Consider the following 26,774-nt stretch of genomic DNA (forward strand, 5'->3'; position numbering starts at 1 on the left):
GGGAGATGCATCTAGACAGTGTGGTCCTGCTGGGGACTGCGCTGGGTCCCCATGTGGCTCCCATGCAGTGAGCCCTTCCCGGGCAAAGCCCAGCACGGGGCTTCCTCTACCACCACGGGGCTTCTGCTGCCACTGTTGATGGATCAATGTTCATGCACGGCTGCTACAGTGGCACCAAAGGAAAGGACAAGTAGGGGGGAGCCAAGAGTCAACACGCGGCCAAAGGACCACGTCTCCAGCAGCCATCAGTATGATCTTTCAGAGAAAACTCATGAAACATGGGGTCTGATCCCTTCCCAGGTTTGTCCCTCCCGCCTCGGCCTCCCAAAGGCGATGCTCCTGGAGGCTGAGGCTGCAGTAGGGCTCTTGCAGTTAATAAAAACCCCTTTTATCTGAGCTCTTTTTGAACTTTTATGCAGACGTAAAAGTTGTCTCAACAACATCCCCTGACACTGAGTGCATGATTAATGCTGCCGTGTGTGAAAAAACACTTCCTCCCTTTGTTTGGGGCCGTCTGCCTCAGCGCTCGCCCAGTGCGTGTGGGACAGCAAGTCCCAGTCCTCTCCCACTCCCCCTCCTGCAGCCCCCCGCCCCAGTGGGTGACTGGACCAGCTCAGCACCCAGGACAGGCATGTGGAGTGAGTGACACGACACAGCAGCACTGCAATTATTCTTTTTTGTTCTCAATTCCTAACACTCTTCTCATCCGCAGTTTTATTGCCCTGTCAGGAGATCCCTTGTTGCAATGAACTTTTTATTTGATGAGCCTGAAAAATGCTCGTTCCCCAGGAGACTTTGCCACCCCTGCCCATCTCCTTTTCCAGACCGTGTGCTGAACTGTCCTGAACCAAGAGAAGATCCATAGGCAAGCTCTGCAGACCACCTCCCTCCATTATTAACTACTTTTAACAGTGTTTTCTCTCTCCCAAACAATTACTACCAATATTAATTTCTTCTTTCAAACGCCGTGGGAAGCTCAGTGAGACCTCAGCCTGCTGAAAACCCAAGGATACGAGGCACTGGAAGCTTGGTGGCCTGCTGAGGACTGACCTCCCTGTATGCAAGCTGCGTGTTTCTCCCCAGGATGCTCTTCTCCGTCTCTCTGCTCACTGTATCCTCTACAACAGCTTCTTGCAACCAGTCTGGGCTACTCCTGGACCCTTTACCTGTACCAGCACCCCATTTGCCACCTCCCCTACCATGGGCATCGCTGCCGTGTTGTGCAGTGGGTTGCACACGCCTGCTGGTAGCACTTAATCTGATCTGGGACCCTTTGCAGCTCTTGAAGGTCTCTGAATCCCACAGCTGGAGCTGTGCTCCGAAACACGATGCTTTTATCTGGCAGCAATTCCTTGGGCTCGCTCCCTGTGAAGAAAGGCTCCAGCATGGGAACTTCTCCAAGCAAGCCTGTAGCAAACACAGATGCAAATAACTCATTTTGTTTCTGTGCTACTGCCTTATCTGTGTGTCAAAGCGCTTTGCAGCACAGCATGGGGCCCGCTGGCTCGCTGGCAGGCGTCCTGCGGCCGTCACAGCCCTTCTCCTCCTCGGGCCCTCAGCGTCCCGCTTCTGAATGTACTGCTGACTTGGTTTATTGAGGTTTTATATTTAATTTACCAGAGATTATTCTCTCCTCTGTTTTCCTTCTTTGGCCACAGCTGTCACTTTTTGAATGAGCTCTTTTAAATCACTAGTGGCACAAGCTATTCTGCTGCTTAGCCATGCTGGCTTTTAGAGATGTTTTTCTTAGATTACTCTAATTCCTCCACTAAGAGTCTCTAATGCCGTATTGGAGAGCCTCTGTGCCCCTTGTCGTACACATTATCCTCATAACTGCGTTCTCATTTCTGCACCTCTAACTTCTTCCTTTTATATATATATATATATTTAAAGTTAAATGTTATTGTGGTAGTGGGCTTTGGTTTTATGAGGATGTTGGGCTTGAGCATGTATTACTCCAAGTTCTCTCTTCCACTGTTACTTTCTGAAACCACCACAATGCTCGAGAGTAAATCAAGAATTGCCTTTTTCTTGTGAATTCTCTCATCGTTTGAGACATCAGTTGACTGTAGCACCTCAAATTCAGTATGAAATTTGTGTGTAACATCTGAAGACATCACTGAAGTCTCACTTTACTACTGGGTTTTCTTCGCAGCCTTTCTAATCTCCATTAGTATCTCATGCCCATTTCTTCCTCTTGCAGGGGGTGTGTGTGTCAACAGAACAGCCTGAACACCATCATCTTCTTTAGGAAGGAAAACGCCTGAGCTCCGCCATCTGCACGCCCAAAAGTGCAAATCTTCAAGCAACCCTCACACCTCCACACCCCTCTGTACGCCTGAGCATCCCCTCTCTCCCCGCTAGCCAGGGCCCCCGCAGACAGAGCAGCTCTCTGCTTGAACTGGATGAGGTGATCATTGTAGGTCCCTTCCAACTGAAATCTCCTCTCCTCTCCCTTCTCCTCACCTCTCCTCTCCTCTCCCTTCTCCTCTCTCCTCTCCTCTCCCTTCTCCTCTCTCCTCTCCTCTTCTCTCCTCTTCTCTCCTCTCCTCTTCTCTCCTCTCCTCTTCTCTCCTCTCCTCTTCTTCTCTCCTCTTCTTCTCTCCTCTCTTCTTCTCTCCTCTCTTCTCTCCTCTCTTCTCTCCTCTCTTCTCTCCTCTCTTCTCTCCTCTCTTCTCTCCTCTCTTCTCTCCTCTCTTCTCTCCTCTCTTCTCTCCTCACTTCTCTCTTCTCTCTTCTCTCCTCTCTTCTCTCCTCTCTTCTCTCCTCTCTTCTCTCCTCTCTTCTCTCCTCTCTTCTCTCCTCTCTTCTCTCCTCTTCTCTCCTCTCCTCTCTCCTCTTCTCTCCTCTCTCCTCTCCTCTTCTCTCCTCTCCTCTCCTCTCTCCTCTTCTCTCCTCTCTCCTCTCCTCTTCTCTCTCTTCTCTTCTCTTCTCCTCTCCTCTCCCTTCTCTTCTCTCCTCTCCCTTCTCCTCTCTTCTCTCCTCCCTTCCCTTACGGCAGAGGGACTGCAGCAGAGGATCACTTTCCCCTTATAAAGTTTGATACCTTCCTGCTGCTTGACATTTCTTCTGGCTGCAAGCTTCTATCAGCAGCACGAGCAGCATCTCCATCATATAACCACGCAGATGCTACACCCTGGGAACTGGGACATCCATCTTCTGCTCCCACCTCTTGCCCAAAGCTTTACCCTTCCCATAGTTTTAACACATGCAAAACCAGCAACGGTGACTAGAATTTAAAAAGGAGGATGGTGATAGAGGACTGGATGCTGTCATTGCTCAGCTATGCTCCTACACCCATCTGCAAGAGGGCTCAGGTGCTGGGGGATGTGGGATACACAAGGCAACTTTCTGCAAAATAAAAAGTTTGAGAGGCAAAGACCAGCAACAAGAGAGTTGTAATTCAGCTTTCTTTGTTAAAAAAACAAAACAAAACAACCCAAAACACAGAACAACCCAAACATTTAACAGATTTGTTAACCACAGACATAAAAGAATCAAGAAATACTAGAAAAAAAATACATTGCAGGAGACATCTTGTTTTACAAGGCAATTTGATTAAGTTACTATTGGCTGACCAGCACTCGGTCAGCCGTGGAATAGCTGTGTTGACAGGAACACAAACATTGTAAATAGACAGCGCTTACTGTAGAAGTATTAAGACTAAAAGATATTTACCCCTTATAATAAATAGAATGTCATCTACAGCAACATTTAAATTAGTAAAATATTTTTAAAGCAACCAAATATAACAAAATTGTAAATCAGATCTCGATTTTTCTTCTGTATGAGAAAGAAAGATCTTATCTGTTAAGATCTTTTTTTCTGCGTTTTTTTAAAAAAAACCAACAAAAATATGAACTTTAGAAGAAAGGTATCTCTGAAAAGTCAGATTATTCACTAGAAGTGAATTTCACCCTCCTGTTGTTCTGCAGGACAGCGCGAGGTCTGGGTACCACTTCAAATCCTTCCTCTGCAAGGCTGTAGGTGGGACACGGACCTCCCTCTGTCCTCTGAACAAATCAGGATTTTATCCCTATGTGTGAAATTCATCCCAGCACAGGAGCAGCCAGACCCGCAGCACCACGTCCCGCTGGCTGGGATGCGGGAGAGCATCTGAGTGCTGGCAGAGCCCCTGCGCCGAGATGAACGTCACCCAACGGGAATAATTTAGGTGTAGATATAAAGTCTCTTTTAGGCCATTTAAAAATTAATTCGATATTTAAAAAAATATTTTTTTTTTTTTCTCATTAACACTTCAACAGCTGGAGGAAGCAACACCCCTTCTCACGCAAGGAACAGGGGGGTAAAAGCAAAGAAATAATCCTCTGGACATCGGTTCCTTAGGGGTGACCTCATCCAAGCCACATTTCCTACGTGCAGCTGAACGGCACTTGGCTCTGACTCCCAGCAGCATCCCGCACCCCCCTGGCCCCAGCTGCTAGTTCCAGTTCAGACCGTGTAAACTGGGAAGAAACTTCTCAAGTACAGGCAAAACCAGCGTAAGGCTGGCCGGCTGTAACTCCTCAGGAAGCCAGCAGAGACAGAGAGCCCCCTGAGCATCCCTCAACACTGAGGTCTCGGGGGATGCCCTGACACGGGCAAGGTCCCCGGCGGAGGCGCGGGAGCGGATTCCCATTGCTGCCGTGCTCCCTGGTCGGCAGCCAAGCACCGCCAGCTCCAGCCGCGCTGGCCAGGGATGCTCATGGGGCTCCCAGGGTCAGAGATGCTCCTGGGGCTCCCAGGGCCAGCACAAGGCTGCCATTGAGTCTGCGGGGCTCGGCCGAGGTCGCGGCGCCGGCTGGCAAACCTCAGCACAAGCCCTGGGGGAACCAGAGCCATCTCGCCACTGGGCTGCCCTTTCTCCAGCTCCAGTAGGAACCTTTGTTCCAGCCCTTTCTCAATGGCCAACGTCGCCTTCCCCTTTGATGTCATTAGAAACAGAGTTGTGCAACCAGTTGATGGAAAAGCTGGCGTCCCACAAGAATAGCCCTGAACAGCCAGAGTGTTGTGTAATGACATTTGGCTGTTTCCTTCTCTTTTTTTTTTTAATTTTTATTTTTTATTAAAGCCCGAGAACACTGTAGCCTCGGCTGAAGGCACAGGTACCTTCCCAGACTGAGAGGAAACCTTCCCCGCGATTCCCCGCAGCTGGACCAAGACTCTGCCACCACAAACATCTCTCCGTGGCTGGGAAGTTGCAGCCGCAGGGGAGAGCTCCGCTGCGACGCAGACCCACAGCAGAGGAGCCCACGGAGGAGCCCAATTTATTGCCCTGCCTGAGCCTGTGTGTTCAAGAGTGGCAGAGTCCCTTTGAACTCAGTATCCAGACAGGGTGCCATTAAAAACAAAAGCGTGTTTTACCAGAACACGACATCTGAGATGGAAAACACTGCAAATACTGCAGGAAGATAAAAAAAATTTCACCCAGCATTACTTAAATCCCCCCCATTTTTGGCCAGGAGCATTTTGCAGGGCTGGTTCCCCTCTCAGCCAGGAAGAAGGTTTCTCATCTAGAAAGAGGAACTCAATGGGTAAGGAAGTGCCTGGCCACCAGCTCCTGCACGCCCCTGCCCGACTGTTTAGCAATCCCTGAGGGATGCTATTCCATGAACACCCCTAACAACTGCCTGCCTGGGACTCTAAATACTTAAAAACAAGCTAAGAGGAGCAATAATTGAAAGGAGGGTTTAGTACAAGGACCAAGGGACTACTGCAGCACAGCCATCACTTGCAGAAACACGCAGCCACGGCTCCACGGTTGGACTCGATGATCTTAAAGGTCTTTTCCAGCCTAAATGATTCCATGGTTCTGTGATTCCAGCTGTGTTTACAGAATACTGTCATATGAAAGAGATTCACATGGTACCTCGTTTAACTGTAGCTACTGTTTAGGAAAGCAAACTCACGGTCACTGTGGTTGTATGTGTCCTTTGCAGGAAGGGTTTATCTCCCTTGGTGGGTTGCAACAGGCATGACTGATCACGGGCTCGGAAGAGCACAAGCAAACAGAGAAACAACAGAAAAATCCCACATCCAGTGCTGGGAACGAGGAGGAATTTCCTGTGAAGTCTCTGCTGCTCCCCTCGCCCTCCGTGACACATCTCATTCCACATTTGAGGAAAACAAGCAGCAAGGAGGTCTTTCACAGGGGTATATTATCTCTTTTTCCATATTCTCTCTTTTTCCATACAAAAATCCAGCTGAACATGGCAAGCCCCCAAGGGCAGCAGACACTCTTGGTCGCTAATCTGACTTACACGCTGTTGTGCTGGACAGCGGATGCTGCTAACAGCAGCTTCACCCATTGGAGTGAAAATTATTTTAGTTGTGTTTTCTTTATAAAATGAAATTCAGTTTTACCCCCTTACTCATTATCTCCCTAGCCTCCAGGAAAAATTAACCCACCCTCTTACAGCAGTGTCCCCAAGCTCCGATGGAGGGGAACTACCGGGGTCAATGAATCAGGGATAAAAGAAATCAGGTTTTTGAAAGGTAAACTTTGAGATGCGAGCTTGTGGCTGACCAACTTCAACATTTTTGTCATTCTGTGCTGGGACTTGGTTCAGTTTCTTCCTATACCTCTATCGCCATGGAGACGCTGGCGAGATCACCACAAAAACATATGGTATCAATGCCAGAGCCAGCAGGTTAGTACATGAGAAAGGTCTTTAGCAGCAAGTGAAAAATCATCAAAATTCAAAAAGAGCAAGCGAGTTAAGGATTTAACTAAGATCAGTTAATTAATAAAAAAATATTTCTCAGTGTGACATCTCCTCTTTAAAACCAGTGTGAAAGGTTCACCAAAAGGATATCATGCAGTGATGGTCTTCATCACTGCTGAAAGTCATTTAAAGGTGTGTCCAAACCACACAACCCCCACGCCTTTTGGAGATTTGGACCCGTTTCTGAGCTCTCTGTGGCTTGGACTTGAGTGCTAATTTACATTGGATTGAGGTGGCTGAGAGTTAAAATCCCTTTCCTTTGCACCACAAGTAATTCTGCTGGTATATATTAGCACTGCGAGCCCCTGCGTTGAACCCAGGCCCTGCAGGAAACCGGCCCCGAGACTATGACAGCCAAAAAACTGCAGACCAAGGGGAAGGTGACAGACTGAGGTTCTCTTTCCATGAAACAGATCCAGCAAAAGCAGTGATTTCCCATCACTACCCTGCCAAAACATCTCAGCCTTCAGCTGCAAGAGGATTCCAAAAACTGAGTTCAGGTTTCATGGTTCACGGCCTTATTTACGCAAATGCCTCTCCGCAGGCACTGGATCTGAGATGCTCCAATTCATTGCACGTAGGTCCCTGAACAGCCAGGAACTGGCCATAAACTTTGGGTTCTTCTGCACTGTAGATACACCCAAACCAGCTGCACCTCTCCACAGGTTAACTGAGCTCCAGGAGAGCTCAACACTAACACGTGTAAGCGGCACCGGAGCTGGCTTGGGTATCTCTACACTGTGCTGCCACGGAAGAAGCAACCTGACAGCAAAGGTTTTCAGCGTGATGATTGTCTCACCTATTCCTCCTGCACTTTCAAAGCAGACACGTGGCTGGTAAAGCAATAGCAAAGAGCTGCACGTAGGTACTTGTTGGCGTAGCCACGGTCATTGTCACACACAACTTGAACAAAAGCTGCCACCTGCTCTAACACACACTCCTGCTAGGACAAAGCACGAGCTAGTACCATTGGTGTCCTTGATGCCTCCTCATCCAAAATACCTCTATGCCAAGAGAAGAATCCAGTAGAAAGCATTAGCTCTTGGAGCATCCTGGCTTCCAAACAGCTTAGTTTACAAAAATATTGTGGAGAAAAAGGAGTTCAACGACCCATTTGCACAAAGCACAAGACCAAAGAAGATCTGTAACAGAGACTGAAGCAGCTCATTTGTGAGGACAAGATGCTTTTGATTTCCAACTGACTTATCACCTGGAGGGCAGAGGCGTTGTGAGCAAATTGTTCAAGGACTGCAGTTTTGCTGATGATGCTTTTGACCAAAAGGTGATGCTTTTGACCAAATAAAGCAACAGGTTCCTAAGAGGACAGTTTTGACTACTCGGGAACTAGAGCAATTTTGGGTGGGCTCAGGGAATGGGACTGCACCAACCACAACAGCAAACCAAGATTTTACACGTGGATCGTGGTTTATGCTCAAAGACCGCTCCCTGAACGGGAGGAGCATCTCACCAAGCCAGACCTGATGCTGCAGTTTCACACGAAGGAGGACCAGGCCCCCAGTCCCTGCTTCTTAGAGCAAAACAGACCATCTACAGCAGACCAAGATTAAAGACAGGCTCCAGCCATCCGGGGACATCTGCCCCTTTCTATACCCCCAGACCCAGTTGGTCCCATCTCCACTGCACATTCTAGAAGAGACCCAGCACAATGAAGGGCACGGCGACAGGCGACGCACCAACAGACCCCAGGGAACAACCAAGAGAATCCCACCGTTATTTTTTCTTTGCAAATGGTTTAGGGGCAAACATGAATCACACCGCGGGCAATGAACAGGGCCATTAGGAGAGCACGACGTTGCTCATCCCATGCTGGATGGTAGCCTGTCTACAGAAAAACATGAGTGAGCAAGCCAAGGACTTGGCCACCTGTAAATTGCAGTTCCCTGGGTTTCTCAGGAGGAACTCCACCCTCAGGCCTGCACCTGCCCCAGTGCTAGTTCACAGGGCCACGGGATGGGCATTCTGGTGAAGAGCATCCCGGAGGACTGGCTCAGTAGCAGGGAGATGGCTGGGATCTGAGAGTTAAAAGCCAGACGGTGGCAGGGGACACCGAGTGCTCTAGTCAGGAACGCAGTGGAAGTCAGATGAGGCCTCCCCACACCATTTCTCTGACACTAATTCTGCTCTGCCTTGTCTCACCTAAGTCACTGCCAGTGGACAGAGTCCAAAGCATCCAGCAGCACATATTTTGGTGTGAGTTTGTGTGTGTGGGAGCGTGTGAGCCAACATCAGCCAACGACCTCCCCTTGATGAGGTAAGGTGGGCCAGGCTCAGGACCACCCTGCGGCTCTGTGACAGTCCCAGCCCCAGACACAGGCACGTTTGTACAGCTGGCAACACTCAAACCAGGCTCATGAGCAGATCTGCTGTCATCTGGGGGATCCCAGACCCAAACCAAGTCAGCCTACACAGAACTGAAGTACAGCCCCCAGTATCTCACACTCACACACACACAGATGCTGATCGCACTCGCAGGACCCCTTCGAAGCTGCCAGCAGGAATTCCTCCTCCTGGCCCACGTTTGTACCAAGAACTTCTCATCTCAAGGTTGCTCATCTGCAGGGCTAAAGGGTGGCGACGGAGGGGCTGGAGGAGGCAAGGCAGAGCCAGGGGCATGGTGTCAGACACGACGCGGCTCCGACGGGGTGCTCCAGTGCCGAGGTTTCGTTTACGAGGGATCAGAAGCGTTTTCTCCTTGTGTCGTCTGAAAATAATATTGTGCGTTTCCTCGAGCTCAGTGTCTCTGCTTTTCCTCTTATCATTCTTGTGGAACCACTTCCAACAGTTTCTGGCACAGGACTGTTGCGGAGACTATGGGGAAGAAAGCAAAGTACAGGTCAGAGATTGCACGCAGGGGCCCAATATGTATCTCGGTCTTGGTTCATGATACTCTGCCTCAAAAGGGCTGACCCACTTGCCTCCCCACCGTGGTTCTGAGCAAGACTGGTCCAAATACAAAGGGCTTTAAGGGCTCGAGTACCCAGGACAAAACCAGCTCAGCATACTGGACACAGGGCAGAGTCCACTGCCTTGCACGGAGCAGGTGAAGCACTTCAGATGCAAGTTTGCACAAGAAAGGTGCTAAACTGAAGCAACTTCATTTTTCCTCCCCTTAGTTTTGGTGGCTGGTATCCAACCACACCTGTGCTTTCTGCTGCTTCACGGAGTGTTTGGAGACCACTGGATAGTCCTGACAGGTAAAGCTAACACTAACTCTAAATACACACAAAGTCAAACTCAGATCAGTTGGAGGTGATCAAATTATCTGCAATATATGAATATACACGTGTTTAAAGTTCATATGTTTCTAACTGGACATTTGCAGGATTATCATTCTGTGTTCCCAGAATATTTTCTATATTCTCCTTACAAGCCTTTGGTGGTGGAAAACAATTAATGTGGTCATTTGTCACCCAGGCACTGCAAAAATGGCTTTTCTAGGAACTGAGCCTAATACTCAGAATAAAAAATTGAGTGTGTGTGTAAGAGAGAGAGAGGGGAAAAAAAGAATAACAAGTGCTAAGCACTGTTGAAAGCATTTTCTTCTTCATAAAAAGCATCCAGCTAAGGCTGGGCATTTCTACTTGTCTGCTTTTCTAGGTCAGCCTGTTGTGAGAGCAGGGAGGCAGATGGTAGAGTTTAGCTCCTTGGACAACACGGACTGACTTTCCCGATCCAGTTGTTCAGACAGAGGTTGCATGTGCCAAGCGTGGCCTCTCCATCCCTTCAAAACACACCGTGGTGCAGTGTCAGCTCTTGGAAAACCTTATACGAAGATACCTTAAAAATAAACCCCGTCAGAGCAAATATCCAGGGGGTTTTCCCCTCCCTCTGCTCTGCTGCCACATTTTGATGCCAAGGAGAGCTCTGACTGGCTCAGAAATGTTAGCGCTGGCTAAGCGCTGGGCTGGCACCAATTCCGAACCTTCAGCAGTCCAAGTGAGGCCAGCTGTGCTCAGACTGTTATGCTGTTACTTCTTTTCCCTTCCTACACCACTAGAAAGAGATCCTCTGTTGACAAAAGGCTTGACCCTGCGCGCTTACAGCGGGCAGAAGAAAGGCAGCAACACGCTCAGCAAATTACACTCCGCTGCATAACGACAACCTGTTTGCCAAGATAAAATCCATGGTCTTTGGCCCAAACTTTGTGATTATCACAAGTCAGGGTGCATTTTGGGTGCTTGGCAGATAAGGTAATCATCAGGTTAAAACTTGTTACCATTGAAGAACTGATCAGAGCCAAGACATTGGAAGCCTCTGCTACACAAAGAGAGCCAGTGCTACTAGCTGTAGCATGCTCACCGGGAAGCTGCTATTTTTGGAGCAAAAGCCAAGGCTGCGCCCTGGCTCCTCACTGGTAATACTTACAGATGCCTTGGAGAACCCACTTGGGCTTGTTTTGCCACCAGACCCCAAAGAAGTAAACAGGGATCCCACTGAAGATGATCGCAAAGCCAATCGCACATTCCTTTGGTGTCATCCAGAAGGAAACAGCAATGAGAAACAAGCAGGCCAAGATGAAGAAAATGGGCAGGCAGATGTTCACCTAAAGAAGGACCCAAAGCACAGGTTACAAGTGGTATTGGGGGAGCAGGGTACACTTTCCAGTGAAGTTTATCGAGATGTACAGCCCCAGGAGAGAAGGAGTTCGTGTTCCACCACGGACCCCTACGTGGACGGTGTTTCTGTCTGTCCCAGTGCTCTGAACAAGGGAACCATGACCTTGAACTGCCATGGGGAAGGTATCGATTTAGGCAGTGCTCGTCATCAATCCTGGAGAACAGACGTAGGCTAACACCTAACATGTACCTTTAAAACCAGCAAAACAAAGCACAGAGACGTGGCTTGTCACGAGCCATGAGCCTTTCTCAGCACCCTTTTTTGGACCCCAATTCCATACTTGAATGGTTCCTTATAAAAAGCCCCTGTACCAACAGCATCGAATTCAGCAGCAGCCACAGCACAAGCCAGAGCATCTTCACAGCAGTTTCTCAGGGGACTCAGCTATGCTGCTCTGAGCAGGGCACCCAGTTTTAGAAGAAAAACCAAAAAACAAAGAGAGCACCCTGCAAAGAGTTACTTTGGGGAGGCACTGGCACAGGTCTGCGAGTTTGTTTCTCTCTGGCTGCCTGTTGCCTGGCAGAGACCTGAGCGTGCTGGGGGATGAGTGAGAAACATGCCTTTCAAGAAGGCAGACATGCTTGTGGCTGACATGATCTTGGCCTCCTCCCAGCCGGGACACGATACTGCCAAGCTGGCCAAGGACAAAGAGAACAAAGTTCTCAGCTCTGCAGGCGTGGGTTTGTCTGCTTTATTAAAAAACTATTTGAAGTGAATTCCACGATGGTACAGAGCGTTTCACCGAGAGCCACAGCCTGTGATTTGTCCTGGGGAATATGTTAGTCACTGAGAGCTTCCCAGGGGGTTACCCCAGCAGAACACCCCACATCTCTGGCACCCAGAGCCTCCTTCCCCCCGACATCCCCATGGCCATGGCAGCCCTTCGCCCTCCTGCACTGATTCAGCAGATTTCCATGCAGCAGGGACACCTGCGTTAGCTACAGCACAACATTTCCCCAGCAGTCCCAGTCCCTCTTTGGTACGGGACAAGCAGCCACACTTGCTGAACCTTCCCTGGTGCTGAGAAGGGACTCAGGGAGGACCCACCATGCAATTACCACACTGTTCTCACCCTGATGGGCCTTTCCAGCTCTGGCTTCTTGTAACGCAGCCACATCATGCCGATGATGGCCAGAGCCACACACAGCCAGTTGAAGAAGCTGAAGAAGTTGATGACTGAGAAAATGTTGTTGGAGAAGGCATAGAGCAGGGTCATGATGCACTGCATCCAAAAGAAAAAAAGCCATTAGCAAAGGGAGTAGGCAAAACCACGTATGTTATAACTATCTGCCAGTAAAGGAATCACGTTGATTATTTTTTACTTATTCAAGCTATTTGCAATTGATGCCTGGAGCTATTTCAAAGCAGAAGTGGAGTATGAGGGCATGACGAGAAGGAGAAGAGTCTATCCTCTTCTGTTGGTGCACGCAGGAATGGCTGTGTCTGGAGGTGGTGCCCAAGCAGCCCCCCTCCAACCACGCTGATGGGATCCTACCCCCAACCCATTTCTCAAAACGGGGCTGATGGTCATCACCACAGACCCAGGTGCTTACCGTAAAGATGAGGGACGGCACGGGAGTGAGAAGCCTGGGGTGAATCATAGACAGGATTGAAGGCAAGTGTCCTTCTCGGGATCCCACGAAGAACAGCCTGAGGTGGGGAGACAGAGCAGTTATCACCTCTGCAACCTTCACCCCCAGGCTGGGGTTCGTCTTCAACACAAAGCAAGTGGGGACAGCCCAAGCTCAGCCGAGGCAGCGCTGAGGCAGCAAGGCTGAAACGCCCAGGCTCCACGCAGGGTCTCCACCTCAGTGGGGCCTTGCACGATGCCAGCTCTGCCCTTTTGCGAGTCAGTGGTTCAGGAGTGGGGCCCTCTGGGATCAGACCCCAGCACTGGGTGTTCTGCACGTACGCACAGTGGAAAGTCCCTGTCTTAGAAGGAAGGCTGGAGATGGACAAGGAATGCAAGAGAAGATATACTGATATCCTCCTTTCCAGGGAGGGCCATGAAGTGACTTTCCTAAGACAACCCAGATGTGTGTCAGAGCTGGAACCATCTCAGTCTCCATCCTGCCCTGTCCTTTCTTCCCTTTCTGGACAGATTCTCAGCCCTGAAGTTTCATAAGTTTCTGCTTTTCATTAAAGCCACTTTCTCAGGCAACACCACTGAGCCCCAGGCCTGGGTTTGTTTACGTTCTAATAATTTCAACAGGACTTTGCCTGAGGAACAGAAGACTAAGACCACTGGAAGGGTTTCCTTTAAACTGGATATGCTTTTAAAGTCTTTCATTTTTTTTTCTGCATTCCGCACATGGCCTCCAGACCCTTTACACTCTGTGCCTACCCACAGCCACTCTTTGGAGGACAACTCCAAACGAAGAGGCATTAAGCACAACTTGTAAACAAAAACCACAAAATTGAGCAAGAAACCTACCGGGAAGAAGTGAAGAGAGATCCATTAACGGATCCAAAGCACGACAAGCCAACAAACACGGGTATGATCCAGGACATGACGCCAAGGTGATAGTTCCCAAAATCCTGAATGGGGGGCAACAAGACAGACATTTCACACCCAGAATGTCCAAAAGATCTCAGAGCTGCCTACAAAGACTTAATATTTGTAGAAATCTGAACAAATAACATGGAGTTTTCTGTATTGCCACGTGCTGCTCCTCCTTCCTGAAAAACCATGTTGTGGAATTGCAAAAAAAAACCAGCAGAAAGCCCTTCCCTCCGAGTCCGGACACAACATTTATCAGAAGGGCTATCCAAAAGTTCAAGACCAAACAGAAACTGTGAGGAGATTCAGACACGGAGCTACTGCCAGTTGCCGAGTCAGGACTCTGGGACACGGCCCCTTAGAAATGCAGCGACCTGGAGTTGATATCACAAACGGATCGGGTGCTGCTTCACTGCAGTTTTATGCCAACACTACTGGACTGATCTCAAGACTTGCAAAGACACTCAGCTAGAGCAACCCAAAACAGGCTGGCATCTCCCGTGACCCAGCACTGCGTCCTTGCAGGCTGGCGCGGGGGCTTGGTACTAACCCGAAGGATGGAGCCTGTCACCTGAACGGCCCAGACCAGCTTAACCTGGACTGGAAGATTCCCCTTGAAGCTCTGAACAATCCTGGTCACACTCAGTTTGCAAGGTCATACAGTGCTGCTGACTTCTGAAGCAACCAGGATTTCTGACCGCAATGGCATTTTAATTGCTAGAAGTATTATTTTTCTCTTTTAATTAAAACAAGGAAGATACAGAGAGAGAACAATCTAGTTCAGTATTGACTGAATGACCTTTTCCCATAAATATCATGCTCTGGTAACTGATGACAAGTCATGAGGCCAGCAGCAACCTTGCATATTATGAATGAAGGGCAGCGTTAACTGTCTGCCCACCCTTACTATTGTCTGTGATTAATCCCACTTGGTATCACACTGTTCTTCCCTGCTCCCGTCACAGTTGCTCTTTATCTCCTGTCAAACATCAGCTTTTATTTTTAAGCAGCCACGATCAGCCTGGGACAAACTAGGAGATGTACGCAGAGATTGTCAGTCTGATTTAACCAGCCCTGGCACACAGACGAGGCACATCAGAAATGCACCTATCTTACCACAGCCACGGCTTCGGACGCCAGCATCTGCTCCGTCGACAGGGTCGTGAAGTAAGCCAAGTTTGTCAGCACATAAACCAAAGTGACTACAGGCAGTGAGATGATGATAGCCAGAGGCAGGTTTCTAGGAAGAAAATAGAAATTGTAACGGAGTGCTGCGGTTCGGGGAAGAGCCGTTGATGCCAGGGATCGGTGGCTCATGCTGCAGCCCTCCTGCGCTCCCTTAAAGTTGGCTTGAGCCATTCTGCTCTTTGGCTCTTCAGCACGTCCAGTTTCACAGAATCACAGAATCAATGAGGTTGGAAGAGCCCTCTGGGATTATCGAGTCCAACCATTGCCCTGACACCACCATGGCAACTAGACCATGGCACTAAGTGCCATGGCCAGGCTTTTCTTAAACCCCTCCAGAGATGGTGAATCCACCACCTCCCTGGGCAGCCCCTTCCAACGTCTAATGACCCTTTCTGAAAAGAAATTCTTCCTAATGTCCAACCTGAACCTCCCCTGGCGAAGCTTGAGGCTGTGTCCTCTTGTCCTATCTCTAGTTGCCTGGGAGAAGAGGCCGACTCCCACTTCACTACAACCTCCCTTCAGGTAGTTGTAGACTGCACTAAGGTCACCTCTGAGCCTCCTCTTCTCCAGGCTAAACAACCCCAGCTCCCTCAGCCGTTCCTTGTAGGTCAGACCCTCCAGACCCTTCACCAGCTTGGTCGTCCTCCTCTGGACTTGCTCCAACACCTCAACATCTTTCTTGAAGTGCGGGGCCCAGAACTGGTTTCCCAGCCACATGCTGCTCCCCTAGGTGAGGAGAAGGTGCCCACACGAGAACAGCCTGGAGGCTGACAGAGGTAGAGTGAAGGATTATGGCAGAAGGGACTTTTTGCACGGAGACTCTGGCTGGCTGGGCAAGCAGTGATCCAAGATCACTGCAAAGGCAAGTAATTAAAAATAACCCCCCGTGTCTCTTGCTAGCCAGTGGCATTAGCACACGTGTTCTCTTCTGGGCAAGGAGAGGCATCTGTGCTGGTGGGTTTCTTGTGGGAGATGGAAAGATCAGGGATTTAATGGGCAGTTTTTAGGCTCTAAGTCTGTGCAGCTGGCTGGACTGATGAAACTCAAAGAAAATGAGTTCAGACACAGTCTGAGTGGGTCTAAAGACAAGGCTGTGCTGGTACAAATTTGCCTTTCCAAGTAGTCTAACTTCATTTACGAACGGAAACTGAGAAAGGAAACCCTGCTTGATGCCACGTATAATTGGTCTAGCGGAGCTCAAAGCCACAGGAGGAGAGAGTCAAATACCATGACTGCATTCAAAAGACAAGAAAATAATTGCAATGTGCAAAAACTTTTTTATAACTGTGTTTGTCAAGGAAAGGGCATCTCAAATCTTATGCTTCCCAGCAGGCACTAATCACTGCCAGGGTCAGCCAGGAACGAGTTCTTGCACAACTCACCCTGAAGCTCATATCGACAGTACCTCATAGGCACCTTCCCTGGGAGCAAAAATGATTTATCAGGGATGTCCTGCTCTGGTGTGGCCCACCCTGCTCTCACCCTGCCTAACCCTGACAGACACGAGCAGCGCAGAAAGCGGCTGTTGCTCAAGGGAACTGGAAGAGCACGTGACAAACATATGTGCGCACAAATACTCTCGTGGGAGTTTATACAAGACAGTAATAAAGCCTTGAGTGCTCCTTCCTCGCCTGTGCTTCAGAGAGGTGCCATGCCAAGGAAGCAGGACTTTCCAACAACACTGATAATATCAACGGTACAGGAAAGCAGCGTAAGCAACAGCCCTTCTCACACAGAGATTGTTATTCCCCTTCCCCTATTCCAGGGAGGAACAATGCCATTAATTTACCTCGTTTTCTATTGCCCTAGAAGACCACCTTGGCTTCTGGGCTGATGAGCAACCCCTGTTACACACACGTATGACTCCCAGGGAAGTCATCACAGGACACACACCTACCTGTAGGGATTTATCATCTCTTCTGTAACAAAATTCAAGTAATTCCTGCAATTTAAAAAGAACAGTGGTTAATTCTGGTGACTCCATAGACCAAATGAAGCCCTTCATCTTACTGATCTGCAAGGGAATTTCGTGAGGGGTGGGGAGACTGAACCCTGCGGTAAAACTAACAATGGCTGATGCCTAGTCCAAGATCTGTGGCACAAAACCTGCAAAGAGCAGGGCCTGGATGGTGCTGGTGGATCAAGCACACCGTGCTGCCAGCTTCCTTGCAATAGGAGGGGTGACTGCAGGTGAAGAGCTGGACCCACACACGACAGGGCCACCCTCCAGGCGATAAGGATGGCTGCAAGTGGCCTGTTTTCACAGCAAACTGAGCAGGCTCCTTGTGCTTCCAAGAGCTCAAAGGGACTGATAAAGAAGCTCTCCAGGAGCTTCACTTTGGTGCTCTAAATAACCTGTTGGCACGTAACATCTCTCCTCTGCTAGCTAAACCCATCCTGCTGCCTTCTCTTAACCGCCACCTAGGAGCTGCGCCAAGCAACCCATCCTCTGCTGCCTCTTCTAAATCCCAGGATCACCACCACTTCTTGGTGCTTCTACGTCCTGGCTGGAAACGGGGCGTGAAATATGACTATTAACATTACTAGGGAAACCCAAAGCAACTGCCTCATTGCCCTGGTTACAAGGAAGATGGAAAGTCCTGGACCACACTCTTCCTGCAAACACAACCTGGGGACAAAGGAATGAACTACAGTATTTAGCGTTGAAAAGAGATACAGGGCTGCATCTTACCATCCTCCATAGGCAAAGAGCCCACTGTACAAAGCCAACACAATGTTCCCCACGCCGACTTTTGTGCCTTCGAAGGAGTGCTCAGGGGTCAGGTTTGTCACATCACCTGCAGAAAAGAAAACCAAGAAAGGATTGATACAGAAGGACTGTGAGGTGTTGGAACAGAGAAACCTGGAGGCAAAAGCTGCTCTCAGGATGCTGAGATCATGCTGATGCATTTCGGGTTATGCTAGAGAGCACGTGCATGTATTTCTGTTGGGCTCCTTCCTTCAGTTTTAGTGTTTAATTCAGCCGGAGTAACACACCAAATAACCAGCCCCAACTACCCTTGTCTCAAGCACCCGGCCGTTGCCGAGTCCTCAAAGCTTTCTCACACTGCAATGTGCTATCACCGAGGTAATCTCCCAGATATCTTCTCCCTGCAAAGAAAACATTCTGGGGACAAATAGATATTGTCACATTGTCCTCTCAACTGAAAGCTGCTTTCATTTGATAAAACCCCAGGATTTCCTCCACTTCCACCAGCCACCCAATAACGCAGAAACCCAGGATTTCCTCTCGTCCCACCAGCCACCTGATAAAGCAGAGGGTTATGGCAATCCCTTTGATTGTGGGAAGTCAGGTTCTTTGGGGCTTGAATAGCAGAAGTTAGCTTCTTTAGGACTTGAAAATCAAAAGTTCCTGTTACGTATCTGCTTTTGAAATAAAAAGCCATAAATAGATGACTCGATTGTACCTTGGGTAAGAACTCTGCCGGACCAGCCAAGGGTTTATTTATTTTGCTTTAAAATGCTCTGCAGTTGTTTTGTCCCCTGCCTTTTGATGTGGAGCCTGGGTGTGGGCTGGGATGGCGAAGCCACGCTGCCCTCCCCGGACCCAGCGCTCCCCTCGGTGAGGACGGAAGCGGGGAGCGAGGCAGGATTCGGCAGGGCACGTTTGCATCCCGGGAGCCCTGTTGAAGCCCATGTGATTCCTCTTAGGGCACGGATCTTTACTAATCACCCCAGCAACTGCATCACATGGCAGTCAGCAGGGCCTGGAGCTTAACCCTTCATCTCTTAGCACAAGGTACCCAGGACGTGCATCTGGGGAAAGGAGAGGGATGCTGATACACCAGGCGTTTTCCCTCTGGACAGCCTCTCTTCCCATCTCACGCTGGAAATTTTCACTCCCCTACGCCACCAAAAGCCACTTTTGCAGAGGCTGGGTAGCAAATATGGACGTACAGACCTTTTAACGCCTCGCACTCATCTTTCCAGCGCTGGCAAAGGGTGACTTTTCCCGACGGCGCTATCGGTCTGCTGGTGCATCTTTCATTCATGGGGCTTCGCAAGGGACTGCTCCAGATCTGTGTCACTGACAAGGAGCCGCCCTGTGCACGTGGAACAGCTACATCTTGTCTTTCACCCTCTCCACCTGACCCTCCAGGCTCTATCCCCATCCTTTCCACCCCGGGCATTGCTCCCCTTCACCTCCTTTCTCCCTCCTGCTCCTGCTGAGCCCTAACCAGGGCAAAAAGATATTCTCTAACACAGTGTGCAAAATGCTTTCTGCTCGCAAAGCTACCCAGAAAATCAGCTCCCTCTGCTGCCTTCCCTGCTCGGGTGCTATCCCATTTGCAAGGGGATGCTGTGGGTGGGAGTTGCAAAAGAGCCAGGACCACAGCAGCAGCACAGGCACTGGGCAATCAGGTCTGGGAAACACCAGTTTTCCAGGGCTCTACTTGTCCAGATCCCACTGCAGATGATTGCAGTTCTCCGCTGGTGTTGCCTTGTCCCTCTCTCCCAGCAGCTCCTTGCTCCAGGAAAAAGCCTCTTCTGAATCTGCCTTGGGATGTGCTGGTTGCATTTAATGCTCCTTCAGCCAGTGAATCTCCTTAGCAAAATGAACCAATCGTTTTTAAAAAGTGAGGTTAGAATACGTACATCAGAGCGTAACAGGAAAGCCAGGGAATGCAAAGAGATGGATATAACGCTGCGAGTTTAACCTTAATTCCTGGCTTATAGGTTCAACTCATATAATCTTAATTCAGCGTTAATGCCCTGGCCTAGCTGTGAACAATAAGGCTGAGCAGGAGGTGGGTGTGCACAGTATCACATTCTGCTCCATCCCTCGTGCTCAGCTTTCCTGAGTTTATTTTCTGCCCCTCCTGAATGATTACCAGCCTAGTGCTTTCCAGGTCTTCTGTTATGGGACTAAGATACACTTTTTGTTAACAGAGACTGTAATTAAGCTACTGGAACAGCACAGGGATGGACGAGGAGAGCAGGAGAGCTCTCCAGGCGTTTCAAACACCCCTTGGGACATCTCTTCCCAAAGGTCTGCTCGTGCTCCCTGGGCTGAGGGATCACCACCTTCACCACATCAGGAGGATGCTCTGATCCGGGAGGAGCCAGGGCACCAGCAGCATCACACCCTGGGCTCACACCTCCATTTCTTGTCCACAGCTGGACACCAGCTTCCACCCAAAGCCTCTTTCTGTTTGTCACAGGCAAAAAGCTCTCAGGCCAAATGTTCCTTTTTCTGAGGCATCTGCAGGTTTCGCTCTGTGCCGCCCCAAACCTCACACAGAAACCATGTGCTGGTGCCACCGAGGAAGGGCTGAGCTGCCGCCCTTGCCCAGCTGGCTGGGAGAGGAGGAGAACATCGGTGGTCCCCAGCCCAAAACCACATGCCTGAATTGAGGATGCACCACCCGCTCGGGAACCATTGGCATCTTCAGCCTCTGGGCAAGGACGGGTCCAAGCCCAAGTGGGTGGCCTCCTGGGCTGGACAGACACTTGGGCTGTGCGGCAGGAGGACTGTGTGCCCTCCAGGCCACTCGAGCAAAGAGGAGGGACTGCGAAGGGAGCAGCACTGGAGCAAAGAAATTAGGACAAAGCCTGGCACTTTACTGCACTGTGGGTGGGCAGGGGTGACGGATGGAGGGATGGATGGGTGGGACATAACTAATGACTCGCACACCTCTTCCTCACACCCGCTGCAGCACGCACCCAACCCGTCTCTTTGAAGCACCGAAACGCAGCTACGGGCAAAGGAGTGGCAAGTCGGTGTGGAGGCAGCCCGGAGAGGAGGCTAGGTAGGAAGGAACGGGCTTTTTGTTCCTCCCCAACACTTGCGGAGCTGACACCTCGCTGCCCTCTCCCTGCCTCACCTAGCAAGGGTTGTAGCTCTCCGAAAACTTGCAGCGAGTTGCTGAACTTCACGTCTCTATGCTCCCATTGTAAAAGGGACTTAGCAACGTGTCAGAACATGATGAAATAACCAGAGGAGCTGAGATCTATCTTTTCCCACCCCAAGGGGACAAGCTCATACTCTCAGGTGTCCACACGATGCCCCTTTGCCACGATGTTTGTTTCATTCATGCTTTATCGCTTCCTGGTTCCTCAGTTCCAGACACTCTGCATCTTTCAAGCTGGAACACGCAATTCAAGCCTCCGGACTCTGAAGGCTTCAACTACAGACTTTGGATCAAATCAAGGGTGACAAATCTGCAGGTGAGGCTGCCAAGCATGGCCTTGACTGCTCCCATGGAGCGAGAGGTCCGTCAGCGAGAGCATCCCGGGCACAGGCGTGCTCTGCCCACCCGCCCGGCTCCCCGTCCCCCCCAGCCCACGCAGCCACTGCTGCTCTCGAGGCAATGCCCTGCCCGTGCCCGGCACCCCGTCGGTCTGAAACCTCGTTTGAACTGGCTGTTCAACTGCACTCTGCTCTACAATTAACCAAATTAAGGTAACAAGCTCTGACATAAACCCCATTTGCTGATCTTGCCAGCTGCCAAGACTCTGGTAATTGCACCAGCAAGCGATGGGTCACCTGGGGCCTTGCTGCGGGAGGGACCTATTTTGGGTCCACGTGCTGCGTGTTCAGACCTTTTCTTTGAAAATGTTCCTTTGCTCCCCAGTCATGTCCATTCCGGTTTTAACAGCAGAGCAATCTTCTCTTGCAGAAAGTATTTAATGATAATTAAATATTTTTAACTTGCCTAAACAATGAGGAGAGGGAACTCGGCCATCTAGAGAGCTCAGCAAGAGAAGGGGGGCCCTTCAGCATGTCTCACTGGTGGAGAAAACCAAGCCAGGGAGAAATGTGTTGTATATACGAAAAACCCCAGAGCAGAAGATCCACTCAGCTGTTGAGCCATTTCCTGAGAAAAGCAGCAAGAGTTCAATCAACTGAGTCGGAAAAACAAGACAGCAAGAAACACACAGGGGCCAGGGTCAGGAGAGCATCTCTTTGGCAGCTCGTGGCTCCCCAGGAAACACACTCGGTAGCCACATAAGCTGTTTGCTCCACTCTGACCGCTGCCACCCTGCACACAGCTTTGCATTAAGCAGTTTGGAACAGTAGATATTAAACTTGGGTCTCGTAGCAGATGAGTTTAGGGGTCTGAAAGACACCACCAGCAACCTTGGATCAGCAGAAAGGGCATCCAAGGAGGAGCCGTAGCTCCTGGGTTACATCCCTGGTTCTCACCACCAGCTGTGGACAGGCTATGACACTTCCCCTCATTTCAACGGCTTCCTTCTGTTTTATGGAAAGGTTCCTCTCTCCTCCCACTGCTGGGAAGCTTTGTCAATATTATTTCTCCTCCAGGGTGAAGGCAAGGGTCTGGGCTCCTGGATTCACTCCACCCCACACACTGCTCAAGCTTCACAACTCCTCCTTTTGCAATGGTCCACCAGGACACTCTTAGACCAGAGAGCGTTTTGTTACCTCTCCCACCTCCTCTGCATCCTGCTGATACCACCAAAAAACCTTTTACCCTCCTCCTTCTAAGCAAACACCTCCTGATTTTCACAACCTTTGTGTCCACTAGCATAACATTTCCTGATGAGAAATAAAGAAGTCACAGAATCAATCAGGTTGGAAGAGCCCTCTGGGCTCATCGAGTCCAACCATTGCCCTGACACCACCACGTCAACTAGACCAGGGCAGAAGCAGATGCAGAAGCAGCGGCGCGAGCCCTGGAGTGATGCATGGCACACGAAATTCTATGCCTCCTCCGTGAGCCAGGAAGCACAGAGGCAGTGCAGAGACCCTGGATGAACAGGGTCCTTTTGATCCTTAGCACAGCATGGAAAGGTGTGTCCTAAATGCCCCCATGTCTGTCCCTATCAGGGCAGATTAACAGCGTGGTGCAAACCCTAAACAAACCGCCCAGTGGGTTCAAAGCCACTTCCATAAGCTTATTTTTTCTTTTCATATCTGCACACAGGTTCAGTCCACATCCACAGAAACCCGTGATCGAGAACGACAGACAAGAATGAGCCACCTGACCAGGCTCCGGAGGGGCTAACAGAGCCAACCAGCTGGACGTGCAGGAGAGCCAAGAACGTTTGGGGAGGACACATCCTCCTGCCTGTCACCCACACCTCCAGCACCACAGGCAAGGCCATTCATTTCAGCCCAGCAGTTGAAGGCTGTAGGAAGGGATCAATATAAATGAAAGCAAAGGCACACGGAGAGCTATCGACTGCACTGATAGACCTTACGCATGGATGACCACTGCTGCTGCAACCAAAGGCTTTAGAGAGACAGAGAGAGGAGATCCAGGCAGAGATGCAAAGAAGCAAATACCAGTGTATTAGCTGCTCTCTAGTTAAATACGTCTGCATTGCTGGGATTGCTGCACTGGGGAAAATGAGAAGCCAACAGCCTCTCATGTCAGCTGCCTTAAAACCCACTCAGCCCACAGCAGCGGTGAGCAGGGTCCCCTGGGGCGAGTCCCAGACGCGCTCCTCAGGCTGGGATGCAAGACACCCACCTCGATCAAGCTTTGCATTTGGCACTTCATTCAGGACACCAACAATGAGCAACACGCTACAATCCACCACTCTTTGGATAAAGCAGCTTTTCAGATGTCAAGGCACATTTCCACCCTGAAGAGTTACTGCAGCTATGAACGTCATCACTAAAGGCCAAGCTTCCAGCACGTGCATACAGAGCCACTCAAACTCACACTGATCACAAGAAGCAGCCCAGGTCACTGACTGACTGCGTCTATATTTTGTTTTTTGTGGGGTTTTTGTTGTTGTTATTGTTATTAAATGCATTTTATTTCTTTTTGGACAGGCAACTTTGCACTTGTAAAAAGCAAAAGCCCCAGCAGGCTGAACTCTATCCTTGAATCTATAATTGCCAAAAAATTTCTGGGCAGAGAGGGCAAGAAAAACATTGTCTGAACAGAGAAGAACTGCTGCTCTCATTCCAAAACAGAGCGGGCAAGCTGCATAGCACACTAACCTGCCGTGCCCACCTGGCCTCAGCATTTGCATCCACCTTTAGCTGGAAAAGAAATAAAAGATTAGAGAGCGAGAGGCCCATAAAACATAATTGTGTTGTATGAACCCTCCAGCGTTAAGATGCCTGAGTAATCTCCAACCCGTGTTTGATGTGGTTTAGAGGTGCAGGATGCTGGCAGCTTTCCCAGCTTCCTTGTTGGTGCTCTCCTTCGGTACAGTCTTCCACTCTCCATGTGCTCCGTGAACAAGAGGGTGAGTAAGGGAAGCATAAAAGCTTTCCTTCAAAGCTTACTGCTGGAAAATCAAGTTATAGTGGCATTTCTGAATACCAGTGTAACAAGAAACAGCACAGGCAGCTGCAGGGCATGCTTTTCTTGCAATCTTTTGTGCACAAGCCTCAGCCCCAACTTGCAGGGACACACTGAAAAGCTTGAAGGACGTTTATTGTTCAGAGGCTTTGCCTCCTGTCTGCCAAAGAGGATCTACATGGGCTGGCTGGATGAATACCTGTCTGGTTTGGCTTTGGGCTCCAAGCTCATCTCAGACACCTACAGCTCCACCATCAGTAGATGCTCATGTCCCAGGTTGTGTCCTAGAGCCAGTCCCTTGGGTGAGCAGCTCCCTCTGGGCACAGACACCAGTGCAATGGCTACCTTGCTGCGTATGACAACGCAGGGTGTGCGAAGACATTGCTGCATCTACCCCCAGCTAGCAAAAAAAAGCAGGACACGTCTGATGTGGCAGGAAATAGAAAAAAAAAATAAATCAAAACCAAACTTCTACACATAGACCTGTTTGGGTTCACCCTATGGACGTGATGAGACCGGGACAAAGGAAAACTTGTGGCAGATTTCTTTAGCTAAGTGCTCATTCACCTCTGGATGGCCGACTGTGGTTAAATGTAGGTACAAACCCAAGAGAATTCAGACAATGACCACCTTGTTCTCTCTTAGTATCTGTGTGCCATTGTGCTTTGAGACCTGAGGGAGCCTGAGATTTTAATTACCAGCCACGAAATCAAGTTCTCCTGCCACGTCAGCAGGACCCCTCCAGAGCAGCCCTGCCCTCCCCACGCTTACAGCCGTATCCTGGCCTTTGCTGCTTGCCGAGCTCATCCGCTCGCCCCCCTGGTCTCACTCCAGATCTGGCTCAAGGGGCTTTTTTCGGACATTCAACTGACGTTGCTCCTGGCAGCAGAGAAGAAAATCTGGGAGGAAAGGAAAAGTGAGCAAACTTTCCCTCCCTCAGGTCTTTCTTAATCGCAGGATTTTTCAGAAAAAAAAAAGGAAAAAAGTTTGGATAGGGAACTGGCAAAATAACCCTCAGAGGAAGACAGAGATCAAATGGGCGTTTTCTAGCAAAAGACAAAGGGATTTGCTAAATGCAAGTAGTGCCCAGATGTGTGTGCACACCCACAGTGCCAAGACGTCTCCTCGCACCTGGAGTACTTTGATCACATTTTTAGGAGCCTTCACGGCCGTGCTAAGCACACGTTAACGACTGAAGGTTTAAATCTTCATTTCGGCACTTTCAGAACCACCCCCCATGTTGAGTTCAGAATTTGCCAGCCACAACTGCACCTCTAAAGACATTTTTAGAGAGAGCAAATGACATTGGGGTGGGGGGTGCCAGTGCTGGCTGATATTGAACACATCTATTTAAAAAAAAACAACCAAGATTAAAACCAAAACACTCTGCCTAGTCTTAGCTCTCCATGGCAAATGGCTGGAGTTAAACCTGCCTACTTTGTCCTTAATTCACCCTGTGCTCGTTCAGCAGATGCAACTCTGCTGGTCTCTGACAAGCCCAATGAAGGGAGTTAGAATAATGCTGCTGCCATCAAACAGGCACTCGAGGCACCGCAGATGAGAATTTAAGATCAGAAATCAGGCATTAAGAGGGAATAGGGACATTAAGTTCAATAAAAATAATTAAATCAAACGAGTGTTAAATTCTATTTCCCTAAGTCCCAAACGCCCAAGTCTTTTTTTTAAGCAGAGCTGCTGGTGAGGAATGGCAGCGAGGGCTGGAGCTCGGCACTGCAGTGCTCCCCGAACGTGCCTGCAGCAGCCTGAGCTGCCCAAGGGCAGATAAACATCTAAGAAACCCAAGGACATCACCAACAGAAAAGAATGTATCTATCTGAAACACGTCTGTGAGGTGTTTTTTATAATTTTTTGACATCAAATCCTTTTCTGAATTTCCTCACTCACTTTCCATGCTTTAGGTGTCCTTAAAGATCAGCACACTTTTTTTATCGTTCCTGCCTAGGTTAGTTTTTAAGGCACTGTGAGGTGCAGGAAGAGCACAGCTACAGATCTAACCACAGACCAGTGTCTCACACCCAGTGTAGAAAACATCCCTTAACCCTGCACAGCCACTGTCCAAACCGGCTGCACGACCTAGTCGCAGGCAAGAATATGGCCAAATAATACCCTGAGGTGGCTAGACAGAAGGCTGTGAGAGCTGATAAAACAGCAGAACCAAAAAGCAGCCTAGTTTTTATAACACTGGAGGGAAAAAAACCCTGATCCTGTCTATGCTCTAAGTTATTTATACTATGGAAGTCCTACACACTGGTGGGCTGTACCACTGGGGGTCCATATATAAGGTTTTACACACTAAGTCCAGGACAAAGTGTATTTTAAAGTCCCCACAAAGGCTTTCAAAAGTGTAACTTTTGTATTAGTAAAATAATTGCATCCCAAGCGGGTCAGCTATACTGAGTCAACTTTCAAGTAGTTGAAAGGCTGTCTAAGGAGGAAACCAACTTCTACCCTCCTTTT

At 49.5% G+C, this 26,774-nt stretch overlaps 1 protein-coding gene across 1 annotated transcript in view; it reads right to left on the minus strand.

The window, feature by feature from the left end:
* Nucleotides 1-3,411: 3,411 nt before the first annotated feature.
* The window catches only part of SLC7A5 (solute carrier family 7 member 5), a 40,110-nt gene continuing 16,747 nt past the window's right edge, over nt 3,412-26,774 (minus strand). The window contains exons 3-10 of the mRNA XM_068411051.1: nt 17,744-17,849; nt 16,949-16,993; nt 14,980-15,103; nt 13,798-13,901; nt 12,917-13,013; nt 12,436-12,585; nt 11,112-11,289; nt 3,412-9,554 (exon numbers count right to left, since the gene is read on the minus strand). Coding sequence (XP_068267152.1) covers nt 9,502-9,554; nt 11,112-11,289; nt 12,436-12,585; nt 12,917-13,013; nt 13,798-13,901; nt 14,980-15,103; nt 16,949-16,993; nt 17,744-17,849 — 857 coding nt within the window. The 3' untranslated portion in view covers nt 3,412-9,501. The remainder of the gene's footprint in view (nt 9,555-11,111; nt 11,290-12,435; nt 12,586-12,916; nt 13,014-13,797; nt 13,902-14,979; nt 15,104-16,948; nt 16,994-17,743; nt 17,850-26,774) is intronic.

This window comes from Nyctibius grandis, chromosome 12 (assembly GCF_013368605.1).
Source record: "Nyctibius grandis isolate bNycGra1 chromosome 12, bNycGra1.pri, whole genome shotgun sequence".
NCBI classification, from domain to species: domain Eukaryota; kingdom Metazoa; phylum Chordata; class Aves; order Nyctibiiformes; family Nyctibiidae; genus Nyctibius; species Nyctibius grandis.